A 13,676-nucleotide genomic window follows, 5' to 3' on the forward strand; every position below is an offset into this window, starting at 1 on the left:
ATAAGTAGGTTAAGTACTTATAAATATGATACCTACTTATCATATTTACATGTGGAATAAGAAAGATAACGACACTTGTTTGTTCTGATAGCGAACGTCGAATGTAATGTCAGCCTTTGATTGCTGAGGGGCACGACTCAGGCGCATCTTGAGCTGATGTTGCCAAGCAAAATGAAACCTTAATCCATAACCAATTGTACATATCATCATTGTTTGTGCATTACATTTATTGGCGAGCGAGATAAGGAAAATATGGCCTCAATTGTAACTTAATATAAGAGCGGGATTTGTATGACATGTTTTACGCTGGGTAGCAATTTATAATTTCTTATTTCCGTTCCTGTCGACATAATGTGATACTATCCGTCAGTTAGTAGTGTCTTACTAAGGGGCCAAGACGTATCACACGTGATAAATTTAAATAAATATTTTTTCGAAACGCAGTCGTAAATGTTGATAGAAATATGGGGTTACTGAATGTCGACGAAGAAGTTGACGAGGTCAGCACGGTGCTAGTGTTTTACGTTAATGGAAAGAAGGTATGTTTATGATGCTGTGATTTAAGTATTATATTGGTGATTCTAGCCTCGTTTTCTTTTTGTTTATTACAATTATTTGTCACATATAAAATAAATGTCACATAAAATAGTTTTGTATTGCCTACTCAAATGTAAATTAAAACATAATATAAATTGAGAAATTTCAAATACATAGGTATCACCCAGGATAAAGAGAAAGATTTTCAAGTATTATTTTAAATACTTGTAGTATTTTTGGAATATACCTTATATACCCGAGCATATCTTTCTAATTCTTATTAGGGTTCACATACCTACCTACCAACATTGTATTGCCTAATTTATTTAACCTTTTCACCTCAGCAGCACAACAGCAGACAAAATGAGCAAAATGCGATTTTGCTCACTCAGTGAGCAAAATGCGATTTTGCTCGCTGTTTTTAAGTAGCAAAGTACCCTTGTTCGAGCTGCTGAGGTGAAAACTTAATTGTTGGTATATCTTAAGAAAACATGAGTGAATAGGTAAGTGATGAAGAAGGAATACATTTTTCGGGTTCTCTAATATGTTCTCACTGCTGAGGTGAAAAGTTTTGTGAACTACACGAGATCAAAGTTATTTACATCTCGTGCGCTTTTGAGTCCCTTACTACGCTCAAGATTCTAAATTACTATAGAATCTTTCGCTTGCACGGGACTCAAAAAAAGCACTCGAAGAAATATCAAACTTTGATCTCTTGTTGTACAAATAACTATTTCTTACTGCACAATACCTACATGAAATTGTTTACCAGTTATTCTCGTATGGAATCTTCTCCGCGGATTTAAGTAGCATCCATGTGCACTTTGGATTCACTATGGAACTGTGGATTAAGTAGATACCTATATTAAAATTTGTCAAAGTCAAATATGTGATGAGAGAAGAAAGCCTAACGGATCTTAAACCATGCACATTATTAAACACCGACAAAATTATGGTATCGCGCTTATAGCAGCTTCACATTACAGATGATCTAATAAGTCGGTAATTGAAAATTATATCAACACGAGTAATTACCCACTTACCCACCTACATAAGTATTACCTGAGTAGGTATCTATAACTCCGTGTGCCTATGGTATTATTAGACTTCGCAGGTGTTAGCGTTTATGTAAGTACACGAGTATTTTATGAGGGAAATGATGTATGCTGCAGGCTCCAATAACTATTCTATTAGATATTTATTTCTCAAAAACACATCACATTCAACCCATTACAATAAAGTTCAAGTAAAATAAAATTATGCTAAAACAAAACATTAGGTACTTAATTAATTTAGATTAAATATTACATACGCGAATATTTGCTCATATTACGATTATCAAGTATTGCGTGATTTAAAACTTTGTAACTTGTACGTATGTTGCATCAATCTATTTAAGAGGAATGTTCCTTTGAATGCCGCTGACCCCGATAATTCTGACCCGCTGCTGTCCGCGGCAAAACAAGTATCGCCGTTGGTGTCATGGTGTGATTTATGATGTTTGTCATACCAAACATTTAGGAAAGCATAGAATGTCTCTTTGTATGTGATACTAGTCTAATAATTGGATTAAAACGTGTAAACAAGGGCCTTTTACACACTTATTAATGACTAGTGCGAGTTCATATAATTATTTGCTTCTAAACGCAAGTACATTTATAAACTTGCACTAAAAACTAATCAAGGTGTGAACAGGCCAAGGTCAGGTCGCACCGATTGAAGGCCGAACCTGATATCATCCAAGAGCACGTTGTGATGCAGGTCATGCTCTGCTTATGATGATCGGTGTATAAGTATATAGCGTTCTTTAAAACCGTAAAATGTGCCTACTTTGCTCCTTGGTGAGTAACTATGCTCCAAAAAAAAACCGGCCAAGTGCGAGTCGGACTCGCCCACGGAGGGTTCCGCACCATCAACAAAAAATAGAGCAAAACAAGCAAAAGCGCATTTTTGAGTTTTAATATGTTTTCCGAGCTATTAAATTGTGTTTGGTACCGAAAATATTTGTTTGTCAGCATTGTATATTGGAAACTAATTTCACAACAAAAAGCGATGAAATACGTAATTATATATATGCGTTATCATATTACCATGCAAAGTAATCCAATTAAGTTCATGGCGCATAATTCACGTGGCATGTAGGTACCTTACCTACAATATTTACCTAAAGTAAAGATAAACGATTTGCCATTTAAAATGGAACAAATATCTGTGCTCACAAATAAATGTCCTTCCGGGATTCGAACCCAGGACCATCGGCTTTATAGGCAGGGTCACTATCAACTAGGCCACTAAGCCACACCGGTTTAAGGTTTATGCCAAACAACATTTCTGATACATTTCTAAACTATTTCTAGTCGCCTGTTCTTTACCTAATTAAACTTGAAAAAAAGGACTGGAATTCGAAAGTTTGCGTTAATACGGCGCACAGTTCGGGAACCCCCGCTCTATATGTTAACTTCAATGAGAAGTCACATTTGTTATTATAATTTAGATCATCTCAATAACACTCCAGTAGATATTTAATTAATATCTTCTAGCACTGGTACATTTTTGCCCCCGTTAATTGTTGTTTTACGACAAATTACAATTGATACTTTAGTTAATGAAATAATGAGCCTACAAAAGTCTAAGGGACTACAACGGTAAGTTTGTGAGTACTGGGATAAAAGGCGCTAAGTTGCATAGCATAGGTATTCAAATCTCCATCGCTACTGTATTAATATAATTTTATGTAATTAGAGCAAGGCCGGACGGAGTTACTAGTCGTTCTGTTTATCGAAAAAGCATGAGAATAGGGTTTATTTTGTGTGTCTACGATAATATCACCTAATGAATACTCTCCACTAATACTAAATTTTAAAAGTAGATTACACAATATTAACACATAGTTATTGGTTGTACAATTAATAACTGTTTAATATTAGATAGTTAGGAACATGTTTATCAACATTTATAGTGCTATTAATCCAACATTAAATAGATTGATCGATCCGTTGAACGGAAAAGTGCAATCAAATTTAAAATAAATACCTAAAGGACAAGCACAAGGTAATTCGTACATTGACCATAGGACTTTTAATAATTTTCAGGTGGTGGAACCGAACCCAGACCCGGAATGGACGCTGCTATGGTACCTGCGCAAGCGCCTGCGCCTGAATGGCACGAAGCTGGGCTGCGCCGAGGGCGGCTGCGGCGCGTGCACTGTCATGGTCTCCAAATACAATCGCGCCGAGAAAAAAATCATGTATCCTTTTGGGTCGAACAACCACACATAGCTCGTAATAACAACAAGTGTATTATGTTTATAAGACCTCACAAGTTTGACATCAGATCTACCTTCAGTCTTCAGTCTAGTCAAATTAAGTTTCATGGATTGTAGGTTGTATGTATGTACATTTATGCGGTGCTGTTCATTTCAGTAACTACATCATTTCATTATGGCGCATTACAGACTGCAGCGCTATTTTCTTTATAGCGATAGCGGTTCGCCAAAAAACGCTGCAAATGGTGTTAAAGGTATGAAAATAGGTACGATTGATCTTTAGGACATTTGAAACTATTTGACCCCAAGGCACCAACAAATAGAAAAAAGCGGCCAAGTGCGAGTCGGATTTTTATAATAATTAAAAAAAAATGACTGAAATGTAATGATATGATATATTTTTGGAATCGGCTCAGAAAGCCCTTTCGATTAATACCACACACAATAGGTTTCAAAACAATTTTTTTTAAATTCCATACAAAAAAAAATGACGTCATAACTCATCTCGTTTTTAGGGTTCCGTAGCCAAATGGCAAAAAACGGAACCCTTATGGATTCGTCATGCTGATGTCCGTCTGTCCGTCCGTATGTCACAGCCACTTTTTTCCGAAACTATACTATTGAAACTTGGTAAGTAGATGTATTCTGAAACCCGAATTAAGATTTTCACACAAAAAAAAAACAATACATTTTGGGGGTTCCCCATACTTAGAACCGAAACTCAATTTTTTTTTATCAAACCGTATGTATGTATCAAACGTATGTCTTCAAAAATGATATTGAGGTTTCTAATATCATTTTCTTCTAAACTAAATAGTTTGCGCGAGAGACACTTCCAAAGTGGTAAAATGTGTCCCCCCCCCTGTAACTTCCAAAATAAGAGAATGATAAAACAAAAAAAAATATATGATGTACCATACAAACTTCCACCGAAAATTGGTTTGAACGAGATCTAGTAAGTAGTTTTTTTTTAATACGTCATAAATCGCCTAAATACGGAACCCTTCATGGGCGAGTCCGACTCGCACTTGGCCGCTTTTTTTTATTTGTTGGTGCTTCGGGTCAAATTGTTTCAAATGTCCTAAAGATCAATCGTACCGATTTTCATACCTTTAACATCATTTGCAGCATTTTACTGAATTTCTCGGTGTACCGCCAGCGCTATTTAGCTGTCAAACACGGGGGCAGAATTTTCATAGACTTTAGGTACCTACTCATCTTGTACAATCTATGACTCTTAATATGTACCTATGTGTCGTTCAAGTGTATAGGATTTAAGGACCTAGAGTTTACGATGGTTAAACATGCGAATTACCTAAACGCCAAAAAGGGTCCTAAATTTAATAGGTAAGTACTTATGCTTATTTCGATTCGATGATGATTATAACTCTACGATTAGGTACTCTACGACGACTACTCTACGATTATTATTCTAAGGATGCTTACTTCTACTTCGTTAATCATATTAATGCGTGTTACAAAATATATCACAACTGTAAGATTACCTACTGTGCGCCTTAGAGATAAATGTAGATAGGTACTTCATCATAAAACTCCCCAGTTTAAGATAAGAAAAGTTTGTCGAAGCTAGTAAGCAGATTTTGAAAAGTCAACCGACATTATTCGGGTTTTTATATGGGTACCTACTCGTACATAGTTAGCGGGTATATCATAGGTAACATTTATTTAACCGTAATGTAGTTTATAATAAATCCGTAGCATAGAGTTAAAAATACATAGATTGCTCACTACATACATCAGTTTTAGTACCAAAAAGACTATTAGCATCTAGCATCGAGTAGCGGAACTATCAGTACTCCTACTTGACAATAGATGTAGCACCGACCGGAAAGTCTTATGCTGTTGAGATAAGACTTTCCGGTCGGTGCTACATCTATTGTCAAGTAGCAGTACTGATAGTTCCGCTACTCGATGCTAGATGTAGACACTGAAATTAATAGTCTAACTGATGTATGGAGTGAGCACTCTTGTCTTACTATATTTCTCTATGTCCGTAGCCAACTTACATTTTTCAAATGTTTAACTTGATACCTATAAGATTCGTACCTACTCACAATGTTAACATAAGTACTACATATCATAAATTATACTGATCAGTGAGCGCCTAATTTAATGTATGTACCTATCCTCTTGTCTTTTTTCTAGGATTGTCGTTCATTATACGTGTAGGTAGGCAATTTCGCGTTTCGAGATACCAATACCTACGTAGGTACGTAAAATGATCCCTTATTCTATAATAGTATTTTATGCAACCGTTGTTTAAGAGGGGTCAAAAAAGCCGAGTGGCGTGAGTAACAATTTGAGGCGAAGCCGAAAATTGTTAATAAGACGCCACGAGTATTTTTTGACTCAGTTAAACAACGTTGCATACAATACTTTTTCTACGACCAAGCACTTACTTTGAAAAAAAATTGTAAATTTAACAAATATTTTTCATTCAACAAAAATAATACTTTAAACAAGTGGAATCATATAGGACATATATGTAGGTAAACAAACCAAACCCGGCCACCGCGCCCCGCGCCCCACGGCCGGTTGGTCAGCGACACCTTGTAGCTCATGAGGCCCTGGTACTTGCTCTTAGTTAAATTACAATTTTGGATAGTTTTTTTTCTCGATTGTGGCCAACCGCGCCCCGCACCCTACGGCCGGTTGGTCAGCGACACCTTCTTTAACTCATGAGGCCCTGGTACTTGCTCTTGGTTAAATTACAATTTTGGATAGTTTTTTTCTCGATTTTGGTCACAGTAGCCTATGGAGACTAACAAGCAACGCTAAGCGGTGTTCGTAGTCTATGGATCTTGCTATATTACGGGTGTCACATGCGCGTTTCTGACTTCTGAAGCAATTTTATTGTTTCTACTATAGAACCTAATTAATATTTTGTAAATTGGCAGCAATGCACTTAGTACTCATCTGTCAGAGATGACAATTAAAATTAGGTTGGCAACAATATTTTTTAAGTGGTGATTACACGAAGTATCGTAAAAGTACCAAAAAGATACTGCGTGTATGCACAAATACTTTTTTGGGGAATAGACTAAAGACTTGTCTTGACAACTATAACATAGGGGTTTAAAGTTGTGTGTACGACCTTTTAAATGACAAATAAAGGTACGGGAGTAGAAATAGTTATTTGTACAACAAGAGATCAAAGTTTGATATTTATTCGAGTGCTTATTTTGAGTCCCGTGCAAGCGAAAGATTCTATACTAGATTCACGAGCGTAGCGAGTGAATCTAATTTAGAATCTTGAGCGTAGTAAGGGACTCAAAAGCGCACGAGATGTAAATAACTTTGATCTCGTGTAGTTCACAAAACTTTTCACCTCAGCAGTGAGAACATATTAGAGAACCCGAAAAATGTATTCCTTCTTCATCACAGTGAATAGAGGTATTCACTCATGTTTTCTTAAGATATACCAACAATTAAGTTTTCACCTCAGCAGCTCGAACAAGGGTACTTTGCTACTTAAAAACAGTGAGCAAAATAGCATTTTGCTCATTTTGTCTCACTCCGTGAGCAAAATGCGATTTTGCTCACTGTTTTTAAGTAGCAAAGTACCCTTGTTCGAGCTGCTGAGGTGAAAAATTACTTATCTATGTTACACAGTTTAACCTTCGATCATTTTGAGAGTACTGTACTTGCAAACAAGACAACGATAAAAAGTTATCGCTGTAGGCATGATAGGTACTCGTAGATTTATCCGTCTATATACCTTACTAGGTATAATTAATGTATAATACTGTAGGTATGGGCTTTACCTTTTATGACTTCTGATGGCTCCTCTACACGATGGGCCAGCGCCGGCCACTCCAAGGGACGCATTTATGCGTTAGAGGGAGCAAGTGATATTGCTATCTCATTCTACCGCATGGCTGCGTCCCTTGGAGTGGCCGGCGCTGGCCCATCGTGTAGGGGAGCCCTGAAACATGTTCCATCATCCACACTGTTAACTGACAAATATATTGAGAGTTTTTGAGTGTTGTTGACGTAGTGTTGTTGTACTTTGAGGACGGACACGATTAGGTATTTTTTGATATGGCCCAGTTAGAACAAAATCATATTATGTAGAATTAAAAAAAAACTACATTGGTCAGATAAATTAGCATGCCATTATAAAAATATGTGCCTAAAACAATACATGTATGTAGTACCTATCTGTAACATAAAAACCTTAATTCCGATTCAGTCACTTGGCAGTCAACGCCTGTTTAGCACCATTATGCGCAATGCACGGGCTGGCAGTGACGACAGTCGAAGGGATAGGCTCAACTAGAACAAAGCTGCACCCCGTACAACAGAGAATAGCCAAAGCACACGGGTCCCAATGCGGATTCTGTACACCAGGCATCGTCATGTCCATGTATGCACTACTCAGAAGCTGCAGCAAAATAAAATACTCAGATATGGAAGTCGCCTTCCAGGGCAACTTGTGCAGATGCACGGGGTACAGGGCCATTATAGAGGGATACAAAACCTTCATCGAAGATTGGGAGTCAGAGAGAATTGCTAACGGTACGCATAATTCAACTTCTAACGGAACTTCGAATGGAACTTCAAATGGTGTATGTGCCATGGGTAAAGACTGCTGCAAAAATAAAGACAAAGAGGAATACAAAGGTGAAACCGAGTTTATATTTGAGAGATCATCTTTCTTGCCATATGACGTTAGCCAAGAACCAATCTTTCCGCCTGAACTGAAATTATCCTCAGCTTATGACGATCAATACCTAATTTTCAGAGGTGAACGCGTAAAATGGTATCGCCCAACTACATTAAACTCAATATTAAAACTAAAAGAACAGTACCCTGATGCTAAAATAGTTGTTGGTAATACAGAAGTTGGTGTAGAAGTTAAGTTTAAACATTTCGTGTATCCAGTCATAATCATGCCCAACTGCGTCCCAGAAATGAACAACATTATTGAAACTGAAAACGGATTTACTGTTGGCGCTGCCGTGACATTGATGGAAGTAGAAAACAAGTTTAGAAAAGCAATCGACATCCTACCGAAGTACAAGACTAGAACACTTAAAACCATTATAAATATGCTGAATTGGTTTGCGGGCAAACAGATTCGGAATGTAGCCGCTATAGGAGGCAATATAATGACTGGAAGTCCTATTTCTGACCTTAATCCCATATTAATGTCTCTAAAGGTGAAACTTAATCTCTTAAGTAAGAAAGAAGGCCATCGTTCTGTATTAATGGATGAAACCTTTTTCACTGGGTATAGGAGAAACGTGGTAAAATCAGACGAAATATTGTTGTCAATTGAAATACCATTTTCCTCGCGGTTTCAATATGTAAAAGCATACAAGCAGGCTAAAAGACGAGAGGATGATATATCTATCGTGACAGCTTCAATTAACGTTGAGTTTGAAGATAACACCAACATCATAAAGCGTATGAGCATGGCTTTTGGCGGCATGGCCCCAGTTACTATGATCGCTACTAAGACAAGTAAAGCATTATGTGGACTAATATGGAATGAAGACATGCTCGAAAAAGCCTACTCACACATGATTGAAGAATTACCACTGGCTCCCTCAGCACCTGGAGGAAACATTCAATTCAGACGAGCTCTTACTATGAGTTTGTTCTTCAAAGCATACTTAGCAATAAGTAAGGAAATGACAAAAGATTATTTACAAGAAGAACTCATAATCCCGTACCACAGTAGCGGTGCTGAGCAATTTCATGGTGTCATGCCCAAAAGCTCCCAATATTTTGATCTTGTAGGTGACAAGCAACTTCCAAGTGATGCCGTGGGTAGACCAATCACTCACATGTCAGCTTATAAACAAGCTGCCGGAGAAGCAATTTATTGCGATGATATGCCTCTTGCGGAAGATGAATTATACTTAGCTTTTGTGCTCAGTACGAAAGCACATGCAAAATTATTATCAGTAGATCCGACAGCGGCCCTGAAACAACCGGGAGTTGTGGCATATTTCTCTGCTAAAGACGTAACTACTGAACAGAATACAATTGGACCAATATTTCACGACGAGGAATTGTTTGTTACTGAGAAAGTTATAAGTCAGGGCCAAACTATTGGAGTGATTGTAGCAAAAGACCAAACTACAGCTCAAGACGCTGCCAGAAAAGTAAAAATAGAATACGAAGAACTCCAACCAATCATTGTGACAATTGAAGATGCCATTGAGAAAAAATCATTTTACCCGCAGTACCCAAAAACAATTCGTAGAGGTGACGTGAAAAAAGTATTTGAAGATCCAAACAACATTATTATTGAAGGTCAGTGTCGAATGGGAGGACAAGAACACTTTTACTTGGAAACACATGCAGCCTTTGCCATTCCTAAAAAGGAAGACAACGAGATGGAAATATTCTGCTCCAGCCAGCATCCATCAGAAATTGCCGTATGTACCCATACTACTTTTTATTTTAACTTGATCTTTACATAATTACCTAAGTAGTTAGGTACCTACTATATTAAAAATATTTCCTCGCTTTTGTAATTTCAGAAATTGGTTAGTCATGTTTTGCACGTGCCTATGAATAGGATCTCATGTCGTGTTAAGCGGATGGGTGGAGGCTTCGGTGGCAAAGAGTCACGAGGTATGCTGGTAGCACTGCCTGTGGCCCTGGCTGCCCACAAACTCCAGAAGCCAGTACGTTGTATGCTCGACCGAGACGAAGACATGCAGATGACTGGCACTAGACATCCGTTTTTGATCAAGTACAAAGTTGCAGCCACGAAGGAAGGAAAAATGATGGGAGCTATTGTCAATATTTACAACAATGGAGGATACTCAATTGACTTATCAGGACCAGTGAGTATTAAATATACAAAACTAAACTAATTCATTTGTGTTCCAATATATTATATTCAAAACACAATTGAATATTTACTTTTCAGGTTGTTGAAAGAGCCATGTTCCATTATGAGAACGCGTATTACATTCCCAATGTAGAGGTTACGGGACATGTATGTAAAACAAATCTACCATCCAACACAGCATTCCGAGGTTTCGGAGGGCCACAAGGGATGTTTGGCGCCGAAAACATGGTCCAAGACCTGGCTATCAGACTTGGAAAGAGCGTGGAAGAAATTAGTAGACTGAATCTGTACACAGAAAACCAGATCACGCACTACGGGCAAGTTTTAGAGCACTGCACGTTGCAGAGATGTTGGGACGAATGTGTTGAAAAAAGTAACTTAACTGAAAGGAAGAAAAATATTCAAAAGTTTAACAAGTGAGTATAACAAATTTGCAAATTCAGGACACGTTATAAACACGTGCCCGTGCGACGTAATGTTTATTAAATCAACGTTGTAAATGTACATATAAACTCTGTTACATATTTAATAGTATAAAATATTTTCAATATTACAGACAGCACCGTTGGAGAAAACGTGGCATATCCATCATACCTACTAAATTCGGAATTGCATTCACAGAAAAATTACTTAATCAAGCTGGTGCTCTACTCATAGTTTACGTCGATGGTTCAGTGCTTCTGTCCCACGGAGGCACCGAGATGGGCCAAGGTCTACACACCAAAATGATACAAGTGGCGTCGCGAGCTCTAGGCATCGATGTATCTAAAATACATATCAGTGACACTGCCACTGATAAAGTTCCTAATACATCAGCCACAGCTGCTAGCGCTGGCTCTGACCTCAACGGCATGGCTGTTCTGGAAGCTTGTGAAACCATCATGAAACGTCTTCAACCCTACAAAGAGAAGAAACCAGAAGGAAAATGGGAAGACTGGGTAATAGCTGCATATTTAGATCGCGTCAGCTTATCCTCTACAGGTTTTCATGCCACACCCGGCATCGGATACAATTTCCAGAAAAACGAGGGAGTACCTTTCAACTACTTCACTTATGGAGTGGCTTGCTCGGAAGTTGAAATCGATTGCCTCAGTGGCGATCATCAAGTGATTAGATCAGACATCGTCATGGATTTGGGTGAAAGTCTCAACCCGGCTATAGATATCGGACAGATTGAAGGCGGTTTTGTGCAAGGCCAGGGCCTGTTTACTATCGAAGAATTAATTTACTCACCTAATGGAACATTGTTCTCCCGAGGTCCTGGGGCGTACAAAATACCTGGTTTTGGAGATATTCCGCTGGAGTTTAACGTATCGTTACTGAAAGGAGCTCCAAATCCCCGAGCTGTGTATTCTTCAAAGGTGAGTCAGATCACTTCAGGTGCATTTTAAATAACAGCATTCCATAGGTTTACCGTATCAGCTCTATAGTAGTCAATAGTGTACCCTGTTGCATAATTTTGTATTATATCCAGGCCGTGGGCGAGCCTCCCCTGTTCTTGGCATCATCGGTGTTCTTTGCGATCAAGGATGCGATCCGCGCGGCGCGCGCCAACGCGGGTGTTCCAGTGGACTTTTACATGGACGCGCCGGCGACATCGGCGCGTATTCGCATGGCTTGCGAAGATCATATTACCCAGAAGGTACTTTTAAAAATTATATTTGAATGATGGCGTGAAAGTAATGACCAGCGATTGTATCATCTTAGCAACTTCATTTCTTTGTATTGTCAAATGACAATTTTTAACAACTAGAGTTACCGGATAATGTATGGAACCATGCAGCGCCATCTCCTTTATATCTCTTTTATAATGAATAACACTGCTTCTTGGCAATACGTGCTTACACTCTTTCTACTGAAACACGGTGCCCAATAAATGATCCTTATTCCCTGCTTCAATTCCGGATACTGTCAAATTAATCAAATAAGACAGTTGTGATTTAACAACACTTTCTAGTGCTTCAATACAATGTAATTGAGATAGTTTTTAGGAACTGTGTTAACCAATATATCATATATGGACTAATTTTGTATTTTTTACAGCTTGACCAACCTAAGAAAGGTAGCTTCGTGCCGTGGAACGTAGTACCCTAAAATACAACCGAACGGAATTACATTAAAAGGGGAACGAGTACTTGCTCTAGCGATAGGTATATCTTCTGATTTATTTACTCAATGATGTTGGTTTTGAGAATGATAGGTAACTGACGCTTTCTCGGCTTATGAACTTCTGACTACATTATGATTTTCCCAATTACGATTATCACGAACTTCCTAAAAGTACTCCGATTTAGCTCAAGGTATTGTAGAATAATTAATACTCAGTCGAATAATAGATAAAATTATTTATTATAATACAATTAAATTACTAACAAAACAATAAATTACAAAATCAGACTAAACTGATTTATTGAGGAAATTGTTATTGCTCGAGTATGGAATACTTTGATAAACAAAAGAGAAAAAGAAATTTTAAAGAGCTTTACTACTGAAATAAAAAACGGCAAAATGTGCGGTTAAATGCATTCGTATATTGCAGTATACTTTTTATTTTATTAAAATCTTTAATATATGCATGCTAATATAGAAAACGTTTTCGTTCAATAAAATACTTCAGTGCTTATTTGGATTTTTTTTCTTATAAGGTGTAACAATGGTGGTTTGAGGCCATTTTATTTAGTAAGATAAAGCGGGCGGAACAGCTTCGAGTAGAAAGTAAACAGTAAAAGTTGAAAAATAGTAGTTTATGCAACAGTGATATAATAAGGGTTCTTAAAATTCAAGGGTCGAAGTTACAAAACGAGACGTAGTCGAGTTTTGTAAAAAAAAGACCCGAGAATTTTAAGAACCAATTATGAGCTGTTGCATACATTACTTTTTCTATGACAGCTGCAGCAAAAAAAAAAAAAATTGAGTTATTATTTAAAAAAAAAAAAGAGTTATTATTGTAAATGAAAACATACCTCTTTCAATCAAGATGATCGGAACTTGAATCTTTAAAAAAAATAAAGCAGTTGTATTATACTCATAAGATGACTGCTA

General features: G+C 37.5%; 1 protein-coding gene across 1 annotated transcript; it reads left to right on the forward strand.

Moving 5' to 3' along the window:
• The first annotated feature begins 390 nt into the window (after positions 1-390).
• Positions 391-12,784, forward strand: LOC134649629 (xanthine dehydrogenase). Its single transcript, XM_063504466.1, has 8 exons — positions 391-539; positions 3,630-3,784; positions 8,016-10,212; positions 10,318-10,626; positions 10,713-11,050; positions 11,191-11,995; positions 12,109-12,276; positions 12,678-12,784. Exons 1-8 carry the CDS (start codon positions 465-467, stop codon positions 12,726-12,728), a joined length of 4,098 nt encoding a protein of 1,365 aa, XP_063360536.1. The 5' UTR covers positions 391-464; the 3' UTR covers positions 12,729-12,784.
• Positions 12,785-13,676: the final 892 nt, after the last annotated feature.

Source organism: Cydia amplana, chromosome 1 (assembly GCF_948474715.1).
Source record: "Cydia amplana chromosome 1, ilCydAmpl1.1, whole genome shotgun sequence".
NCBI lineage: Eukaryota > Metazoa > Arthropoda > Insecta > Lepidoptera > Tortricidae > Cydia > Cydia amplana.